General features: G+C 27.2%; 1 protein-coding gene across 1 annotated transcript in view; it reads left to right on the top strand.

The window, feature by feature from the left end:
* LOC107436448 (uncharacterized) overlaps positions 1 to 21,548 on the top strand; it is a 96,654-nt gene that overhangs the window by 60,290 nt on the left and 14,816 nt on the right. The window contains exon 2 of the mRNA XM_016048177.4: positions 3,218 to 3,468. Coding sequence (XP_015903663.3) covers positions 3,303 to 3,468 — 166 coding nt within the window. The 5' untranslated portion in view covers positions 3,218 to 3,302. The remainder of the gene's footprint in view (positions 1 to 3,217; positions 3,469 to 21,548) is intronic.

The following is a 21,548-nucleotide window of genomic DNA, read 5'->3' as shown; positions in this document are numbered from 1 at the left end:
ACAGAATGACGAAGCTTGTTCCTAGCACAGAAACTCCTCCAATGGTACATCAATGTTTACTAGACTAGCATATTTGATTAGAAATTCAGTTACTAAACGTAAATTGATTTATAATTTTTAATAAATCCATCAAATGCTCAGCTGAATCTAAAAGATGTAGTTTTTAATTGACAAAAAATGCAATTACAATTGATAGAATGCTTGGAATAAAAAAGTTGATTAATACGTTGGTTGACAAATCAACAAGTAAAGTGCTCAAAGTATAATTTTGCATACTGTGAAAATTTCTGGTCACCACCATTTTTGGTGTTGAAAGAAACTATTATTTTTCATTGTATGAATTAACATTTTTAATGTGCTTTTTTAATGTTGTAGTTTTATTTACTAATTTACTCATTTTTATTGTTTGTTTACTGACAACATATATTTTTATGCTCATTAGAATCAATCCCGAAAACATTTCGTTTAAAAAACAAGCACATTTTTAGTAATTATATATATATATATAATACTAGTTTTATACTACTTTTTTCCAGCAATTGTTATTTTGTCAATTTTATATTATTTTTTGCTTGATAACTTCAGCCATGTACTTAATGTATTTAGTTTACCTTAACCCAAAAAATGGTGGCAACTATAATGCCAAAATTTTCTAAATAAATCACCGGATGCTTGTTTGTTGTTCAAAATTTCTGTCTACTCAGCTCTTTTTAGTAAAAACTATTTATATAATTGAAATATAAGATTTTAAAACAATTTTAAATTTTAAAAAGTTTTGAGTTTTTCAATGCTTTAACCTTAAAATGCTAGGTATATGACACAATAAAATTGTTTTTGAGAATATACAATTTTTTTTAAAGAAAATACTAAGTTCCTGTTATTCTTCGATATTATTTGAATGTTTTCCATATAGTTCCTTTTTTTGAAAAAATATTTTTAGTTGAAAGTTTCTTGACCAGAAACCATGCAAAACATCATGCCGCTTACCAGAATTCCTGTTATTTTTATACATTCTGAACAAAAATACTTCCTATGTATCTTTATTACTAATTATAAGTAATTTTTTGAAAAGAAAAGCTTGCGAATAAAGTCGTGACTGCCTTCAAGCTTGTCACACCTGTTTGCAGACAGAATAAGCGGATTGGTCTGTAATAGTCACGTAATAAACTTCAAAAATCTAAATAACTCTAAAAGATTATTGAAATTTTATTCAATTTAGGTAAAAGGATAAAATGCTAAATTATGCAGTTGAATAAAAGGATATTTTTATGCAAATAAGTATGGTTATAGACATGGCATAGTACTAACCCCCAAAAAGTTTCCACTTCGTGAAACAAATATTGAAAATCTAATTAGGTTGCTTAACTATTCCTAACAGTATTCGATTATAAGCAAGTGTTGCCATTCAAAATGTCTAATTGTGAATATAATTTAGATTTTTCAACATTGTTACAGAATTAGGCAGTTCATTTTTATTTAATTTCTAAAAAAAAAAAATTCTGAGAAACACATCATAGGTTTTATATGTCCAACCGCTATATTATGGTTACGTTTTTTCAACCAATTTTTAAAAATGCAATTTTTTTCTTATAATTCTCATATTATTTTTAAAAAAATTAAGTACATTTTCTATTATCTTCAAGAAAAATATTTTTTAAATAAACAACACATGGCACCAAATTATGAAAGTGACCCAATTATGAAACAAAACAGCATGTCGTTTAATGAAAAATACTTATTGACATATTCTTTTGTAGTTTGAAGATAAAAAAAAAGCTTTAAAATAATAAAATATTTCGTCAAAAAAACACTACATATCAAAGAATATATATACGCTTTTAAAATTTATAATGAAATATTCAATGAGGCAAACATTTTACTAGTTTTTTTTTTTGCCGAGAAATAAATGCAGCATTGAAGTGACATACTTAATATAAATTTCTGGGAGTGACATGTGTTTGCTCTTAGACAAACTATTCAAAATAAAGTTTTTTTTTTTTTGTCTTCTGATATTTTATATGTCTTGTGTGGAACATGTCTGAACAGAAGTATCAAACATAAAAGTGTACAGAGATGTTATACTATTTGAAATAGGGCTGTTTAAAGTTACTTTTGCATGCAGGTTTTGTTGGATCTCTGCATAAGCAGTCTAAAATAATATTTATGTTTGCTTGTTTTACTCTCTGAAACATTTCACTTAGAGAACACTCAGCTTATTATGATGTTAAATTTAAATTTTCCACTAAAATCTGATTATTCAAGAAATTAGGCTGTAGTCAATAGGTTTAAATTAAGGTAAGTCCTGATTTTCGTTTTTAAAAAATAATTCTTTTCCTTAGAAGATGAGCACTTTGCAAGGCTATAAATTAAATAAGCATTCTAAAGATCAGTAATTTTACTAAAAATTCTGAAAATCTATATTTAGTGGCCATTCGATACTTTTAAAGATGTAAAGAGAAGTTTTTATATGAAAAATATTTATGAGACAAATTGCCCTTTGAGCATTTTACAAAAAAGTCATAAGTTTTTCTGTAGAAATAATTGTGATTACCTTAACACAGAGTTTTCGAAATCTTTAAATTTTTTTATATTAATTGTTTTAAGACACTGGTGAGCTGAAAAAAATTTTGGTGAAATTACAGTACATGTATGATTATTCTGGCAATGAAATCAAAACATACAGTATTTAAACCATTCATTTTGTTATTTTACCATTTGTATTGTAACCATTTACAAGAAATTCTGGTTTTCAAAACTATAGTTCCCATTATCACACATATAGTAAAAATACAAAACTGAAAATAAAATTAACCGAATAAATGACTGTTATGCCACGCTCTAAGCTATCATGATTTATTACCAAATCTGACCGTATTTACTACCAAACAGCTTGGTAATATAGCAAAATTTTATTGTCAATTTTACCAAAAGTCATGATCAAAGCGCTTCAGAAAAAAATAGCTCGTTTTTTAGTGTTTCCATCTACCCAGAAATACTATAAATTTTACCATATTTTATCCATACTTTTTTATCACAGTGAAATATGAGATTTGTAAGTCAACTATAAGTGTTTTGAATGCTATTTTATAGTGTACCGATATCACTGTTATACATTAATATGTGTGGGTTTTGGGTGTTTTTTTATTTTTACTTTACTTTCTTTTTTTTAAATGGTAATTACCTTTTAATTCAATTTTTATGATTGTTTTATTTTCAGGATAATAGTGAAGGAGTTATTATGAACCAACATTTAAAAATGCCTTGATATTTCCTTGAAACGCTATCTATCTTAGCAAGAAGCCATGTCCAAAGAAAAGCATTCCAGATCAGTTGCTTTGGAGCTTGATTATGTCCGTGAAGTTTATGATAGAATTGGCTATGATCTTTCATATGCAAAAGATCCATTAAAGAATACAGTCAATAAGTTCTTAGATAATTTGGAACCTGGAAGCATTATTGCTGATATAGGTATGCATTCAAGAGTTTCACAACTTGCAAATACTTATTAAAGATATTTTTAAATAGTATTTAGTTTGCTTTCGTTCAAATTTAGTTCAAATAAGTTGATTTTCTTACTTTTAAGCAAGCTTTGTATGGTTATATTTTTATTCATTTAAAAATTAAATAAAAGCAAATATTCTACTGTTTTTTTACTATTACATGTATCGATAATAAACTAAGACAGTAAACTTATTTGTACTTCCATTCGCAAGTAGGAAGTATAGTTCTTCCATTTGCAAACATAAAGTGGTTAACGTTACTCTTGCTTAATATTAGTCACTATCATTCGTTGTCAGTGAAAATCGTACTTTAAATGTATGTCATTCAAATAACATTAAAAAGTTATTGAAGAACATACTTGAATTGTTTGCACCCAATTTCATAACATTTTCATTTCAAATTCAATAACGAATATTCTGTAAACATACATAAACATACATAAAATTACAGAGTTAGAATTGCTGAGTTTCAAAAACAAACATTAGGTTTAAACAATATTGTTGAATATTATTTATAGTTATTAAGAAATTATCAAGTGTGTTTTTTTAAAAAGATTTTTTTTTATCTTGCTTCAAATTTTGCTTTAAGCAGAAAGGATATTAATAATAGAAAAATTAAAAATTATAAAATTTATCTGCCGCCAAAGAAAGTACTTGCAGCTGTACACTGAGATAAAGAGTAGGGTCGAAATTTCCAGGATATGGTAACATTTATCGTGTTTCTGGCTCTATGGGATCACCAAAAAGCACGGAAATTATCACCAAAACGCTTTGTTAATGACTTTTTGGTATAATCAACAATAAATTTTATTACCATGCTTTTGCGTTTTAAGTGTTGTAAAATTAGATAAAATCTACAAAAAATCAATAATTTTAACAGTTCTTCTATAAGTCATTCTTTGTATTTAAAAGGAAACTCACATATATATGGGGGTAAATAAATCTCATTATCCTCATTAAAGCGGGATAAAACAGTCATCATAATTTGATATATCTAAATTTAGTATCTTTAAATCATTATATTTAAACATTTGAAGCCATGAGAAACAATTAACTATAATCAATTTAAATAAACCGCCATTTTAAATAAACTAGAGAAGTATAAACAGATTATAACATTAATTGTTGTAAGTCATCAAATGGTTAAAATTAACAAATAAATGGTAAAATGAGTGACAGTTCTGAAGAACATTTTATTAATTTTATCGTGATACTTTTGAGCATAGCATTAAAACCATTTATTTGGTCAAATTTCCTTTTCAGTTTTGTATTTGCTGCTAAATGTATGGTTATAAGAACTATAATCTTGAAAATCAGAATTTCCAATAAACCCTTATTATAGCAAACCGTAAAACTACCATTTGAATGGTTTAAACACCGTATACTTTGGTTTGATTACAAGAATTATGTTTTGTTCTTACCAGAAACATCTGTACCATGCAAGTATGGTATCGTTGAACGCATAAAATTCTTCTCCGTACTTATAAAATTCTATGCTACTTAGAATACGAAGATATTAGAAAACGTTTACTAGCTTTACAAGCTTGTTGGTAAAACTATATACAGAGGCAATCCCAAATGCTGGACTCCTTTTGTATAATGTATTATATGGCTATTTAGATTAAAAATCTATTGTTCATCAAAATCGTCATTAGACCAACGCATCTTTTTTAAACTTATGATAGTTTTTGTGCGTTTATTATATCTTACCAGACTAACGCTTTGTTCTTGCATTGAATATTATTTTTTTCTGCATGTCACAACGTCTACAATGATTATTCAATTTTTGAAGAACTATCCTTTCAAGTTAGAGAATTGTTGAAAGTCACTGTATACCAAGATTGGTTCTAGGGTCAGTTATCTGTTATAATGCGAATATGTTTTTATTGAGAATATTGCAGAGGAGGAAATATTTAGCAGGCACTCTAAGTGGGCGATCAGTTTCAGTACTCTAATAATAAAATGAAGGGAAATTCCATTTCAAGGGGTCATAATAAAGTCTCACAGCGTCTAAGAAAAGCAAAGACTGAAGTGGAAGTTATTTAAAAATAAGATAAGCATTCAACATTTAAAATGATATGTTTTAGGAAATAAATGGATTTTTGTATTTCATGAGAACTTACTTTTGCCCTCGTATCTTTCAACTTAGAATTCCAACATTATGAAACCAAATGTTACATTTTTTTAAGCATAGTTGTTTTAAAAATTCATATATTATATTTTAAATAGTGTTTGTAATACAAAACAGCATATTAAAGTTCAAAAGAATAAGCCATAGAGAAATATAAATATTTGAAAAATGAAGCACATAAGTATTATTTAATGGGTCATGAAATAAAAATGAAGTTTTCACGGAAAACAAAACCATAGTTGCCAGTAGATTATGGTAAGTCACGAAAACATCGCATTGAGACTAAACTTTAAAAAAATATCTCACAACAATAAACATAGAACAAGTAAAATCTAATAATAAGTTTTGAATATTGGCTTTATAACTCTTTAAAAGTGTAAGAAATTATTTAAATGCAAAATTATTCTTCTAATAATATTTATCTATCTATCTGAAATAATCAAATCACTTTTAAAATTTGTTGGAATTATTAAAAGTTAAAACTATTTATCCCCTCATAAAATTCTTCATAAACATGTAATATACTAGTATAATGGACTTATTTGCCATGTATAAAATATTTGTAAAAAAATACATTAAAACTCAATGATTTATCATTATTAATAATTTGTCATATGATGAATTAGTAATATTCATAATTATTAATAATTCATTATATTTCGAAAGCAAAATCAACTTAAAAATTATGTAACTTTCAACTTTAAATAAATAAAACCAAAATCATATTTTAGTTTTATATCTAACTTGAAAAAAAATCGTTAATGGCATTCGAAAATTTTTAAACATAAAATTATTTGTTTCTTTAAAACAATTATAAACCTGTTATACCTTTAGTATTGTTATAAGTTTTGTTATTAAATAATTGTCGTAATCCGAATCATTAGAGGAATGATTCATATATCAAAAAACTAAAAGTTGATTTAGGATAATATTTAGATTCGAATTGAATAGTTTTCTTTTAATTTCACCTTTAACCAAAATAATTGAATTATTTCAACCAGAACGTTCAGTGTTTATTGATTGTACTTTAGGGTTCCCAGAGAAACGATAGTACTAGATAATTTAGCTAAGCTTCAAATACACCTATGTAATTCGATTCTGGATGAAGATGAATACGTCTAACTTCACTAATTGTATGTAGATTTTCATTAAAAGATCAAATGTGTAGCTCCATAACTTTAATTAGAATGTAGAGATAATTATGAAACAACTAGGGACTTTATTTGCGGTATTTAAACTCAAAGCAAGCACTTGTTTTTATTATTTATTTAACTTTAACTTGTGCATTGGAAACTAATTATAGAGAAATGATGTAAAGTATCCATGTATTTAAAGTTTTACAGAGGAAAAGAATTCATGTTAAAAATAATATTTCTAATTACTTCATGTAATTAAAATAATGAAATTTTGACTTCTGAATAAAATTAATCTTTTTTTATTGAAGATGATCATGGATATTTAATGCATAACTATCATGAGCGTATGAATATTATGAATAGCATTTTTTGAACATTTTTAATTGCTACTATTATTATTACTATTTGTCATTTGCAAATAATCTCTCATTTTCTCTTTTTTTTAAAAAAAAAATATGTTCTCTTTTTAATTTATTTTTTATATTACAGACCAATAATTTAGCCCAATTGCTAAATGTGGTCTTATGGCAAAAGAACAGATGTCTAAACTTACAGTAGATGTAAAATAATATTAATTTAAAATTTATAAAATAATAAAACGATTTTAAACTTAAACGCCATAAGTACGATAAATAAAATATTTGTCACACAAATTTAAGCTTCATCTTTTTAATGTGAAATTTCGCTGTTTAATGTTATTAATTATTTCGTTATTTCAATGTGTTATTTATTATAATGTATAAGATGTAAGGATTTAAATCAATGTTGTATGATTTATAGAAATATAAACCCCGTTTAAGCTTCATATTGTGTAAATAGTTCGTACTCTCCACAGAAGGGGAACAGCTTTAACAATGATTAGTTCAAATATATGAGGACTGTTTTTAAGTAAGGGCCGTTTTGTTCCCCACACTACTATTTGTTATTTGCAAATAATCTTTCATTTTACTTTTTTTTAAATGTATTTTTACTTTTTAATTTAGTATTTATTTTACAGATCTGTAATTTAGCTCAATTGATAAATGCGATCGTATGGCAGAAAAAAAGATTTCTAAATGTACAATAGATGTAAATTAATTTTATTAGATTAATTTAAAATTGATTCAGATTAATTTAAAATTGATTTAGATTAATTTAAAATTGATTTAGATTAATTTAAAATTAATTTAGATTAATTTAAAATTGATTTAGATTAATTTAAAATTGATTTAGATTATTTTAAAAATTATAAAATAATAGAACGATTTCAAACTTAAACGCTATAAGTTCGATAAATAAAATATTTATCACACAAATTAAGCTTCATCTTTTTAATGTGATATCTCGGTATTTAATGTGATTATTAACTGTTTCGTTACTCTAATCTGAAATTTTTTTCATAATCTATACGAGAGTTCTTCCCTCAACAGTAGGAAAACAGCTATAACACTGATTAGTTCAAATATAGATAGGTTTTTCTGTTCACCTTTCTCGTTTTTCCCGCATGTTAGGCATCAGATGGACCATTATCCTATTACGATTTTCAATTTAAGCAAAATTTGATCTAGTAGTTATCAATGTTTTGCAACTACGAGCTAGAATTTTGTGTAGGATTTTGATTGGAGAATAGGTATATGCTGTGAAATACTTAAATTTTTGTATGAACTAATTTTTAGTCATTACAAATTCTATTAAGAGAATCATAACAAAAGAGCTGCTTATTTTCTTTTTTTTAAAAAGAATTCTCGCCGATTTTAAGTCATAGTTTTTCGATTGCTATTATTATACAAAAAAAAATTTATAGTTTATTAATTGGAATATTTTCTTTAGTTTATAAATCGTATGAGCCCATACACTGAATCTAAACTTTTTGACTTCTGTACATTCATCCAACTGACAAGATTTGCTCCCATTTGAACTTTCTAATAAAAAAACTTGTTGAAAATAGAAGAGGTTGATCACACAATCTGAAACAAACCTTCCATTCTAACTTTTAGTTCTTTTTTTACCGTAGTATCTTTGAATCAGCAAAAATTTTTAGCAAGTTTGACTTTGACGCAGTTTCTTTCTCTGGGGTACATGCCTATCAATTCTCTTACCAATGTGGGCAATACAAAAAACGTTGTTTTTGTATTTCGTGTCATAAGAAAAAGAATAAGATGAAAAATGTTGAATACGGTTTAATAAATGCTCTTTCTTTGAAAAAAGACTTTTTGATATCTTCATTACCTTTGTTAAAAATTTCGAACAAATGCTTATTTATAGTGCCAAGAAAACTATATATTCTTTTTATATAATAGTCAAAAATAGTAAATAAATAAATAGGTGTAGCTTAATTTTTTCTTTAGAATTTAACCAAGAGTGAACTCAATTTACGAGAACTAAAAAGCAAACAAATCTTATCATTCAGCATTTTTTTTAAAGAAAAGAATAAAAAACAATTTGTTTTGCTTCCCGTACTTTATAAAGGAAACGGTTTTCAAAGTTTAAAGTTAAAAATAAATCCTGAGGCTGTAAATGAAAAATAATTAAATAGAATTTTATTGGAATTTCCATTTACTGCCCAGCAGTATTGTAAGAATGGAGAATAGTCCGTTTAATACCCTTATCGTTGGCAAAACCCAAACCGTTAGTTCTTTCACAAATACAACTTGGCACAAGACCAAGAAAAATATCCATACACGCGCGTTTATCGAGATATTGTCGTGGGGAAGTTTTAGAGAGTAATAAATCTCGACATTCCACGGTAAAAATATTTGATATCGGCATGATTTGATATCGGTCCCCAGAAAAGAAAAATAGCCTTTTTTTCCTTTCTCTGGTCGGTTTTATATTTCCTAATTATTTTAAAAATGTTCGCCACACGGTTTCATTGAAATCTTAAATGATTTTCTTCTTATTTAACGTAGTATTCGAAATGGAAATCCTTTCGAAGTTTTTATTGTTTTAGAATTTTTATTAGAATGTTACAGCTTTAATCTCATTAGTAAGTAACGCTTCTTAAAATAAGCAATTTTAATTGCATCAATTTATAAGCTTATGCTAATTTAGAGTTGTTGTTTTTTTCTCTTTGGATTTCTTTTTTTTTTTTTTTTTGTTCCCATTTTAGTAGATTTTTAAAAGAAATATTAGCGTAGCTAATTTAAGTTTTATTTTAACTGATTATAGTTTCGCTTTCGTGATAGATTTTTCCTCCGTCGATAAAATCCGATAATATAATGTGATTCATTAAAATTTGAGTTAAAAAAGACTAATAAATGCAGTTGAAAATCAAATTTAGTTTTAATATTATTAATACATTTCTGAGTTTTAAGCATTTAAATACAACCAATTTCTATTTAAAACATCTATTAAGTATAAATATTCGACACCAGTTTTATATTCAACCTCAAATCAATTTATCAATTTTGAATTTTTGAACACCCCCATGAAAAAATTACACACATTGTTGAAGACAATGGTCTACAAGTAGCAATAACTTCGTACTGCGAGTTTAATAATATGCCAAGATAAATCATAATACTATTTATTTTAATACATTTCATGCTTGGTTTCCCTGATAATGCAGAGTAACGTTATTATCATAAACTGATTTCTCTGCAAAGATACTTGAAGCAGATGGAGTTTAAAGTGCAACCTTATATAGATCACACTGATCTACCAATTTACTGGTGCACATGAAACTATAACTTCGTTCTGCAAGCTTAATAATGTAACAGGATGAAACATGTAACTATTTATTTTAGTACATCTGATGATTGGTCTCACTGATAATACAGAGTAACTATATCATCATAAACTAATTTCTCTGCTAAGATACTTGAGATCTTGAAAGAGATGGAGTTTAAAAGGCAATCCTATATTAATCAGGCACCTTTCTCAGCATTCTTTGAATAGTTATGGTTATAATGTGTGATTAAACTTATTGAGAATATTTGTAATATGTAATAAGTACAGACATTTTGAAAAAGTTAGTTTTGACATTTTAAAATCTTCTGTGGTTCGATATGCATTTCTTATTAAAAAAAAAAATCAATTTTTTCCCCTTTGTTTCTTTATCTCAGGTTCGGGTGAATATCGAAATTATTCTAAAGAGATTTTGTACCCATACTGTCTTTTTGCCACTTTTTTTGTACCGATACTGTCTTTTTTCTAATTATTAGATAGGCACTGCGCAAGCGTGAAGTAATTAACAGGCGTCTGGATATTTATTGAGCAATGGTGATCTATTAATCATAAGAAAGAAGCTAACAAGTTTGAGAGGGATGCAAAATATCTCCCCCATCCAAAATATCCAACTATCGAATACTACAACGTCATAAAAATTGAGACCAACCATTTGAAACAAAAAACAACCATTAGTTTTACTCTCTGCTGTCAGATGTAGCCAACGAGGTTGATGCGTACAAACTATATTTATATCACTTTGCTGGTAGCGATTGTAGAAAGTAGCATTTCGAATTGCATTCTTCTCCGCATACCAAAACCAGTTTCCTCTCGTTACCAGGGGAAACGATGTATAAGGGTGAAGCATTTTAATAAGTTTGGCAATATGCGCGGTCATCAGTAGGCTAGTTATGACGACAACAGTAAATAACTAGAAAAATGTTTATTCATTACTTGAAGCAGGAAAAAATTCTCCTGTTTCATTTTTCCTTCCAAAATGGTTTCTATTAATCATGAAAGATTGTTTTCCTTTATTACACTACAAATTCACGTCTAACTTGCATGAGTCTTTTTAATAAAATGATCTTAAAAGGATCAGCATAAAATAGAACAAAACTGTTATTTTTCATTCTTCTCGTATGAAATATTAATGCTCTATGTTTTGAAGATCTCTTCCGAAGATATCATATTTCCATTAGTAGAGAAAATTTAATCATTACCCAACATTCTTTTCATTTGGAGGAAAGTCCATCATATCATCTATGAAAAGAAGAAGATGCCTTGTTCTAACGCTTAATGGGCATACCAGTGCTTTAACGTAATAACCATAGATCAACGAATATTGGATTAGAGTATGAGAAAGGGAAACTATGATAGAGTTTATAAGTAACTTGAGCCCTCTTTTTCTTTTATCTTCAATTCATAAAATAAGAATGAACGTCAAATGAATTGTTATAGTTTCAGAATTCATCGAAATAGTTGAGAGAATAGTCTGTACTGTGTTGAAAAAATAAAGTGAGTGCTTCTTTTTATTTCTTAGTGATATTGTGTTTCTTGAATTTTTAGGTGATATTGTGTATGCATGGAAAAGTTTTGATAAAATATACTTGATCTGGCTAAATTAAGTTTTATTTTCTTGACGTTATAACCATATCGTTAAAATTTTTATTTCTTTTGTATATTTATTTGGAATTATCAAAAATATGTGATGAAATATATTTTCATAATGATGAATATTACGTGCATGTTTGAGTAAGTATGATTACAAAAATTATATGTTTTTAACATGACATGCTGTTAAGTATTTTAGAATAATTTATGTGTGTTTTATTTAGTAATTAATTATTGTAATGTATTTATAAGACAGACATTAAGAAGAATTATTCTCACTATGTAATTCAAAAATACTAGTCTTATACCGAATTGAGCCAAAGCTGCTTTTAAGAAAGGTAGGTAAAGCCATTTTAAGGTAAATCAATTCTATTCATGACTTCGTAAGTATACAGGAATATATAAGAAAGTACAGGAATATATCAGAAAGTATTCATCATCAAAAAATAATCTTCTTAATTCACGAAAGAATTCTGACCATTCACGAATATGCCTCAAAATATTCTCAAGTAAGTTCCTTTTTGAAATCGTCACAACATTCCAGGAAATATAGCTAAGTGAGTACTTATTATTTACTAAGATCATTATTATATTAATAAAAACTTAAGCTCCATTATTTATTTACCCATTAATAATATAATTATAAAATTTAACATCACATACTAGCGCTAAATGAAAAACTTATTTGTAATTTTTATAAATGTGCTAATTAAATAAAATTTTGAACGAACAAAAGAAACCTAACTAAACATTTCTATCTGAAATGACAATTTTATATTAAACCATAAAAAAACACATCGTAGTTTCAAAAACGACGTGTTTTGAGAATTACCCTAAGTAACTTTAATAAAAATATAGAAATATTTTTTTCTAAATATATGATAACTCCAAGACATTTTAGACATTTCAAGTTAAATAAAATGCAAATTGCTACCAGGCATGCTACATTAATAGAAAGCATGACAATTTATTTTTCTTTCTCTAAAGTCATCTGTAAGTTTGAGAGCTATTTTCGAAAATATTTTCAGCATTTTCTATACGAAGAGTAGTTTTATCTTTTTGAGTGCAACTGTGTCTGTCTTGTCTGAATTTAAAATGCAAAGATTCTGCATTGTGGCTGTTGATGGATTCTTTATGAAAAAGTGTATTTCTTTAAATTCTGCTTACCAAGATAACTATTACACATAAAAAAAGCATTAACCAACCAATAAGAAATGTATACATGCTTGTACAGATCTTATATAAAACTAAATCTTGAGAAAAGTTAAACCACAGCGTTTTTTTTATTTCATACAATATCTGTCCCATACCATAAATATTTTGAAAACTTGTATCGTCTTTACAACTCTAATTATTGATAGAGTTTTATAGCAACGTCTCTAGAAATAAAAATGCGAAACCTGGAAATTTTCCTAAGTGGGGTCTGGCTCGTTTCGGTATCATTAATTATGTTTTTCAAAATATCAAGCTTTATTTTTCCGACCTACCACATATTTTTCGAGATATCACCAGTTTAAACTATTTTTAACCATTTTTCCCTTTGCGACTACCAAGTTTACGATTTTGCGATAGGACTATCTGTAAACTTAAATGCCTTCGTCATTTTGAGAGTTATTAATTAACCTTCAAACGGATTTACTATACAGGAAAGTGCAAATTGTGTACTTTTCTCCTGATTTTTTTTCTTTTCAATGTAAACAAATTATGGATATCTGTGAAAAGTTTATAGCTTTTAAAATGTTTCTGGTAATACCTTAACTGTGCTTTTTCAGTTTTGCTAAGCCATGTTAAAAATTATTGCTTACTTTGTCATAACCGAATTCGCGAAAGTGCAGATTTGTCTTTAACGATATGACTTGTCTGCAGCAATAGAAACATTAACAAGGTTTGCAAGCCGTACAAAAAATTATTTAGATAACGCAAATCAGAAGTAATTAAATCTAATTAAATAATAATCTTCTCGTACAAACATCAAAAGATATGATATCGCTCTAAAATTGGTGTATTACACAAGATAATCGTAATTTGGTATTTATTTAAATATTTTTATCTCTTTTTTGGAATATTTTGTTAGTTTGAGAAATAAAACTCATACTATTTTTACGAACAAAACAAATTTATTTGAACTATTTAAGGCTGCTTCAATAGAAATGTGTTCATCAAAAATCACTTCCCGCATTGTTACCTAAAATATTATAAATATTCCTTTTCCATTAAATCACATATTTGTTAAATAATTTCAACAAATTCTTCAGGACTACATCTTTCAGAAAAATAAGTAATACCGTAGTTATGAAATTCTTTCATTAATACTAGCTCGAGCACTTTTCTCATGAGAGTACCTGATTAAAAGAACGCTGTTACATGGTAATGGAAAAATTGCGCCGTGAGTGTCACGTCTTATAATTCGTCTTTTAATTACTTAGCTCTGTTATTTTTACATCTAGAAAATTAGAAACGCAAATCATTAGCTTATTAAGTCAACACATTCATTAGTTAAGTAACAAATTGGGGATCATTTTGCATCAATATACTATTACCAAAAAGAAGATGAAACGTCTTTGCTAAAAACATCAGTAATTCAAAATTCACTAGTTATAGGTTGCCCATTATTGGCTAATGAATCATGTCTGGGCTTGAGCAATGTGCAAGCATTAAAATAAAATTCAGGCGAAGAAGTTAGAATTTTCGAAATAAATGTTTATACAAGAAGGGTTTTGATTAAATTTGCGATAATAACGAATTCAACTTAATTAGTTAGTTTTTAAATGTGATACATCATTGTTGTCACGTAACTTTTTAATGTTAATAAAAAAGGAAATATTCTGATTCGGTGAATTTTATGAGAAATTATATAACTTCGTGTTGCCTCATGAAAATGCAAATGTGTATCGATTTAACTTGAAAAGACACTCTTTATTTTTATTACACGTGAAAGCTCGTGAGCTTTGCAGATTTGTATATATATTTTTCTCAATGGAAAATAAAAGACGTTCTTTGAGTTTAAGTAACATAAGGTTAATGAAAAAGAACTATCTAAAATTAAAATATTTTACGAGAATCTAGAATTTATTAGAATCCAGAATCTAGACTGCTACTTCTTCAAGTATTATTGTTATCATAATTTTTCTTTTTAAAATATCACTTGTTTTTACATTCGAAGGCATATAGCAATTTAAATTAAGAAAAATTTCACCGTTATTAATTCTTGTAATTTATTAAAAAAATCATCACGTAGCAAAATTACTCAATTTTTTTACTAGTATTGGAGAGTACGCAAAATAAAAAAATGGAAATCTCAATAACTTTTATTTTAATAGCAATATTTTCATGAGCTCAAATGTAATCTTAATGGATAGAGTCCTTAATATTCTAATTAATTATACTAATTGTATTAATATTAATATTATTCTAATTATAATATATTAATATAATTAAGATAAATATATTAATATTATACTAGTTAATAAATTAATTAGCATTCAAAAATATGCTAGTTAATTTGTGCTTAAATATGGTAATGAATTTAAAAAAGGTTAATGGTTACCTTCAAATGGTTAAAAATTTGATCGCATGATTTAATTTTGTAAATTTCACTATATCTCAAAAACTATTTCAACAAATCGAAATAATTTTACTCAATAATTAAAACATCCCTTTATTAATCGATAACTTCAAAAAAGAAAATAATGATAAATCTTAATAACTTATTTATTAATGCTTTACATAATAACGATAGAAAAAGGAAATGAAAAGTAAACTAACAAATAAATTTTACTTCATTTTAAACTGCACAATTTTAAATAACGAAGTCATTAATTAGAGTGAAAAATACCTGATAGTTTCTGAGTAATATTTCACAAATATGAATTTTTAAAATTCCACTTTTCAAAAATTATTCAATTAATTTCGTTCAAATTTGGTCCCTTTTTATTATAACACAAACCGAAATTGTGCAGACATTTGAATTCCTTACAGTTTGAAAATTATTCGATCATTAAATTTAAGTATAAAAATTAATCAATAAATATAAAATTTATCATTTATCAGTAAATATAATCAATAAATAATTTTATCAATAAACATAAACATTATCATTTGATATTATTTTAGACATTGAATTATATTTGGATAAAAATTGTATTAATTTGTTTTAGATTATTCTAAATAGCTTCAGACATAAGGAAAAATGTGGAAAAAGTAAAATTAACACAATGTAATTCATTTGCTTACTGTCTGTCGAATCTACCGACTTGTTATTCGGAGGATTATTCAAAGGAATTACGTTTTTAACTATAATTTTATAACTTAAGATACAATCTACACCCTAAACAATTTTGGTGCATAGTTAGCACCATTTTTGGTGTTGAAGTAAACTAATACTTTTTACAAAGCATATAATCACATTTTTAATTCATCTTTTTCACTGCTGCTGTTTTATTGATTTATTTCCTCATTTTCTGCTTTTTTTCCTAAGAACACATATTATATATGTGTTCTTAGGATCTTAGGATGCGCATTAAAATCAATTTATGGCTTTATTGCAAAACCATTTCGTTTAAAAAACAAGCACATTTTTAGTAATATATTCGAAATGTATGTAATTTTCGCACGGTAACTACAGTTCTCGTTTTAAAATATATTCAGTTTACCTCAAAGCCAGGTATGGTGGCAACTACAGACCAAAATATTTTGCAGTTTACATAAAAAAAATCCCTCTTAGTATGCGACAGTCCAGCCCTTATATTAAAAATTATTGAGGTGTTTTTTAGTGTAATTTCTGTCTAAATGTCTAAATTTACTGTCTAAATGTTTCCGAAATATTAATAATATTAATAAGAAAATATTTATTTAACTCAATTCAAAAGTAAATCATATAGGTTTTTAAAGTTTTCCTTTTGGGAATTACTAAAATTTATTAGTTATTTACTGTTGCTTATAAGTAATGATGTCAGTAAGCTTTGAAATATAACATAAATAGTGTGTTTTTTGCGATAAAGGTAAAATACCTTCTTATCGTCTAACAAAAAACATGGTCTTTGTTTATTCCATTATTTTTCTACTGGTACTTTATCTAACAATTAATTACATAGCGATCGTATCTTTCTCCAATCTAGGGATTATAAGAAAAGTATTGGGCGATAGGGAAAATATTATGCTTCCTTTCACATAACAGCATTAGGCATGAGCATTTTTTCTATTTTGCTTCACAAATAAGAAAGCTTATTTTAGTTTCATTTATGCTTAAGAAAATCATAACTTTATTTTGATTAAATGTTATGTATAAGAGTTAAATGGTGTGTAGTATTATGTAATAATTCAATAGTTATGAATTTATCACTAAGAAATTATCTAATAACAGATGGATTATCAATAAAATAACATGTTTTAATTAAAGTATAGGTACAGCTCTTTCAGGTTGGCAATTTCAAAACAATCTCGATCTGAAGATCTCACTTTGGCCTATCGTAATGCCTTACATATTCAAAGGTTAGCTAAAAAAACTCATTTGAATGAATCTTAATACCCTCACTGCATAAATAAATGCTGAATAAAAATAATCAGGAAATAATAAAGAAATGTTCTTTTATAACATTTTCAATTTTATAAAAATTTTACGAAATATCAGTTCCTCATTTTTTGTTTTTAATATGAAACGTTGTATTGACATTTCTTGAAATATATATTGCAACAACAGGGACAGCAGTTTTCGAAAAAGGAATATATTCCAAATCAAGAATTTTTTTTGAATGTAATACGTTTTAAATTTTATGGAAATGTTAAAAGCGCTTCCCCGTTTTACTGAATACAAATTATCTATACTTGAAATAGCTAGTTTTTTCAAGCTGATTCCAATTTGTCAAACTTAGAACCATTAGTAAACTTTCTATCAATCAATAAAGCAAATTTGGTTTATTCCAATATTCTCGTAAACAACAAACTATTTCTGTACTTATTTGTTTTATTGATGTACGTTTCATTTCATAATGTTTCCATGCTAACGTACAAACAGTTTGCTATAAGAAAATAATTGAAGGAAAGTTACGACAAATAGTTTTCACCTTTTTCTTTAAACATCATCAAAAATCTTCCAATATGTTTATAGTCTAATTACTAAAAGTCACGACAATAAACTTATTGATTGCTTTTACATTCACTGTTCTAGTTTACAACTAATATCCCTTGCAAAACTTCAAAATGCCTAATTTTAATCAATATTTTTTTTTTAAATTTCGCAATGTTGTTACAGAGAAATCATTTAAAAAGTAAAATGAGCCAATATCTTAATATTTTTGTAGGTCTTAAATCATGCTTATTGTTTTAAGTGTTGAAAAAAGTTTGCCTGTTTTAATTAAAATAAGACTATCATGCTTAAATATGATGATGTGGTTTTATAATTTTTTTGTCAATAGGAAACAAGCAATATTTTTCCAAATATCATGAGGTAAGTGTGTGTATGTGCATTATCTAATTCTCTAAATTCTTTTAAATATTGCTTAAAATATTAATCTTCTTTTTAAACTTGACTCCAATCTCCTCTAAATTTTGAATAAAGGCTTGCAATGATCTTGGTGCAAAGAAATTAACAACTTACGCATTTAGGTTGAACAGAATTTAATCATACAAACAATGTGAAATATAGTTTATAAACAAAAACAGATAGAACAACAGCAAGACATTGGCCACGCTAATGTTCTTCGGCCATTTGTTCAGGAAAGATTTGATAAACAATTTGAAAAGGTGTTTGGAAATCATTCACAATTAACTACATGGATTTTCTAGGACATACGTTCATCGAGTCAAACAAAGTGAAATTCATTCTCTGCGTTAAAATCTGACACGATAATTAGAATTGCTACTGTACGCGATGTTGTTCGTTCGACTCTGACACTTTTTTCATAGTTTCCATTCCGCTTCATTGCTAAATTTGGCCAATCATGGGTATATGGTCTTGAGGTCTTTTGTTTTTTTGCTAGTTCATTGTTGTTTTGTTCAGTCGTCTGCAATTGAGTTTTCCATTTGCCCTCGGCTCCACTTGACGTGTGGCCTTTGAATCAATGCTTGTGCTCAATCGCAGGTCTCTTCTATACATCGATTCAAATTATGGAGTTCAAAATGGAGTCTGACTTGAGTCTGCAATTGCTAGGAGCTCTCGTGTTGCAGCGTATCAAACAACTTACAAATAGGTGGAATGGTCGGAGGCACGTCATTAAAATCTAGAGAGTGCTTCGTATCAGGCAAACTGCGATAATTTATCTCATTAGCCAGTGATTTTCTTCCTCCACTGAACCACTCTATTCAACGCTGATCGTGATATTCTATTATTGCTGTCCAAACTCTCAATGACTCTCGCGATCCTTGTCTCCCACTGTCTTAAGCCGTTCGTCTGTGACCAACGAACTATGGATTCCGCATAGCTTTTGCCTCCTTGCGTCTATCAAGATATTTCCCGGCGCATCGAGTATATCTTCATTGATTTATGTACGACAATACAACTAAATTGAGTCTTATATTTCATTTCTTACATTCCATCATGTTGGTGAAGAAAACTGATGGGTAAAGAATAAAATAGCACGATGGCAATGAAAGGGTCTGATGTAAAAATTGTTGCAACAGTGTTTAGTTAAAATGTAGTTCAGCTAAAAGTAAAATTGTACAAAAATAATATAATTTTTTGGGAGTCAGAATTTGTTAAAAGAGATTATAGCTTAAACGACATCGCCGCCTATTCTATAGAAGTAAAATTACAAAAAAAGTGAAAAAATAGCATCTTCTCAAAATACTAAGTTCTAGCAAACTAAATTGCTTTTCAAGAAGTCAATGTATGGAGAATTGCATTGCAAAAAAATATATATTAAGTGAAATATACGAATTAAACCTAGTTGATATTTAAATTAAAATTATAACCAATCTTTTAGAGCTGTAATTATTTTTTTAACCTTTTTGCTTGTAAATTTTTAAAGAATAAAACTTTCAGATTTAAAAATGAAACTTAACTAAAATAAAAAGTTCCTCATAACTACTTTTTATTCATGTTTATTAAAAAAGACATGTTTATGAAATATCCCTAAAATTCATTTTTCTCACGATGAAGTTTTCACCTGAAAAAAGAATATTTGTTTGAACGTAAGAGATATGAAAACTGAATTTTAATATTTGATTTTTATGATATCTTTCCCTCATTTACGTTTGTGGGACGTCATTTTTGGCTTACTTTCGCGCCATTTGAAACCGAGGCCAAGGACGCTTTTTTAGTAATTTTCTCGCGTAGTCATGACGTCACAGTTTCAATGATCGATTACCAATGCCGCGCCTACAATTTTCACTATTTTACGTTTCAGATCTACTATGTTTCTCTATCGTAAAGTAATTCATCTTTGTGAACATTATTGTTGTTATTATCATTTATTTTTTTTTTTTTTTCATTTATATCGCCTACCAAAAATACAAAAATAAATGTCGGAGCATCAATTCAGTTTTATTCCTCTTTTATGAATTGTTAGTAGTTATAATAGAAAGTTTCATTTTCAAGAAATTTTTCAACCAAGAAGTTTGAAACATCTTCTTTTGTTCTTTTGATTTAAGTTAACAATAATAATTTTCATTTATAGCTGATAAAATTTTCCTAAACAGAGTCATTTACAACAAATTTATGATAGTTAGTTAATTAAATGAATTAGAGTTTAAGTAAAAACATTTATAACAATCATTTCAAAAATTTCCTTTTATAACCGGCGTTAAATAGCTTACCTATTTTTAGGTTTATGACGATCACTGGTTAATGCCACAGCCTAGTAATTTTTAGCCCAACCCAGAAGACGATTGAACTTTTAAATCAAGCATTAAGACATACTATTTTCGGGCTAGTTTTTTAGGGAACTAGCCCGCATTTGCGTTGTATGTATAGGAAAACTACAAAACCTTCTACGGCTATTCTAAACCATGATACGTCTATCACTGATTATGTTTTACTTAAGAACTGTGGTCGACGCGAGTCGGGAGCAAAGTTTGAATAGACCTAGCAATCGCTGTCTATCGAACCTGGGTTTCCTTATAGTGAAATAAATACTCTATCTTCTGATCCAACGTGGTATCAAATAATTATTTCCTAAATTAACGATCTTTGATTTATAAATTAATTAATGAGATGTTCTGTAATGACTATTTTTAAGATACAATTTTATATTTCTTGTCAAAAAAGGACTAAAGGGAGTAAAACTTTAAATGTATTGACCTACAGATTTAAAATTTAAGCTAGATTTGCGCGAAAATATATTGCCATTTGGGTTGAAAGATTAGAACAATACTAACAAACTTATGATACGAAAGCGAGTTAAGAAAAACATAATAAATAATATCCTGGTTTTCAAAAAATTTTCTTTTCGTGGATTTTGATTATAATTTAATAATAGAGCGTTCGCTGTCCAATGAGGAGAACCGGGTTCGAATCCCAGCGATGGCTGGTTGATACGAACTCCACATCCGGTTTGCACCGACCATAGTGCTGACGCAAAAATATCCTCA

This window comes from Parasteatoda tepidariorum, chromosome 11 (assembly GCF_982258835.1).
Source record: "Parasteatoda tepidariorum strain Cologne lab strain chromosome 11, Ptep-v5.0, whole genome shotgun sequence".
NCBI lineage: Eukaryota > Metazoa > Arthropoda > Arachnida > Araneae > Theridiidae > Parasteatoda > Parasteatoda tepidariorum.
This window is presented reverse-complemented; position numbering and strand designations above follow the sequence as displayed.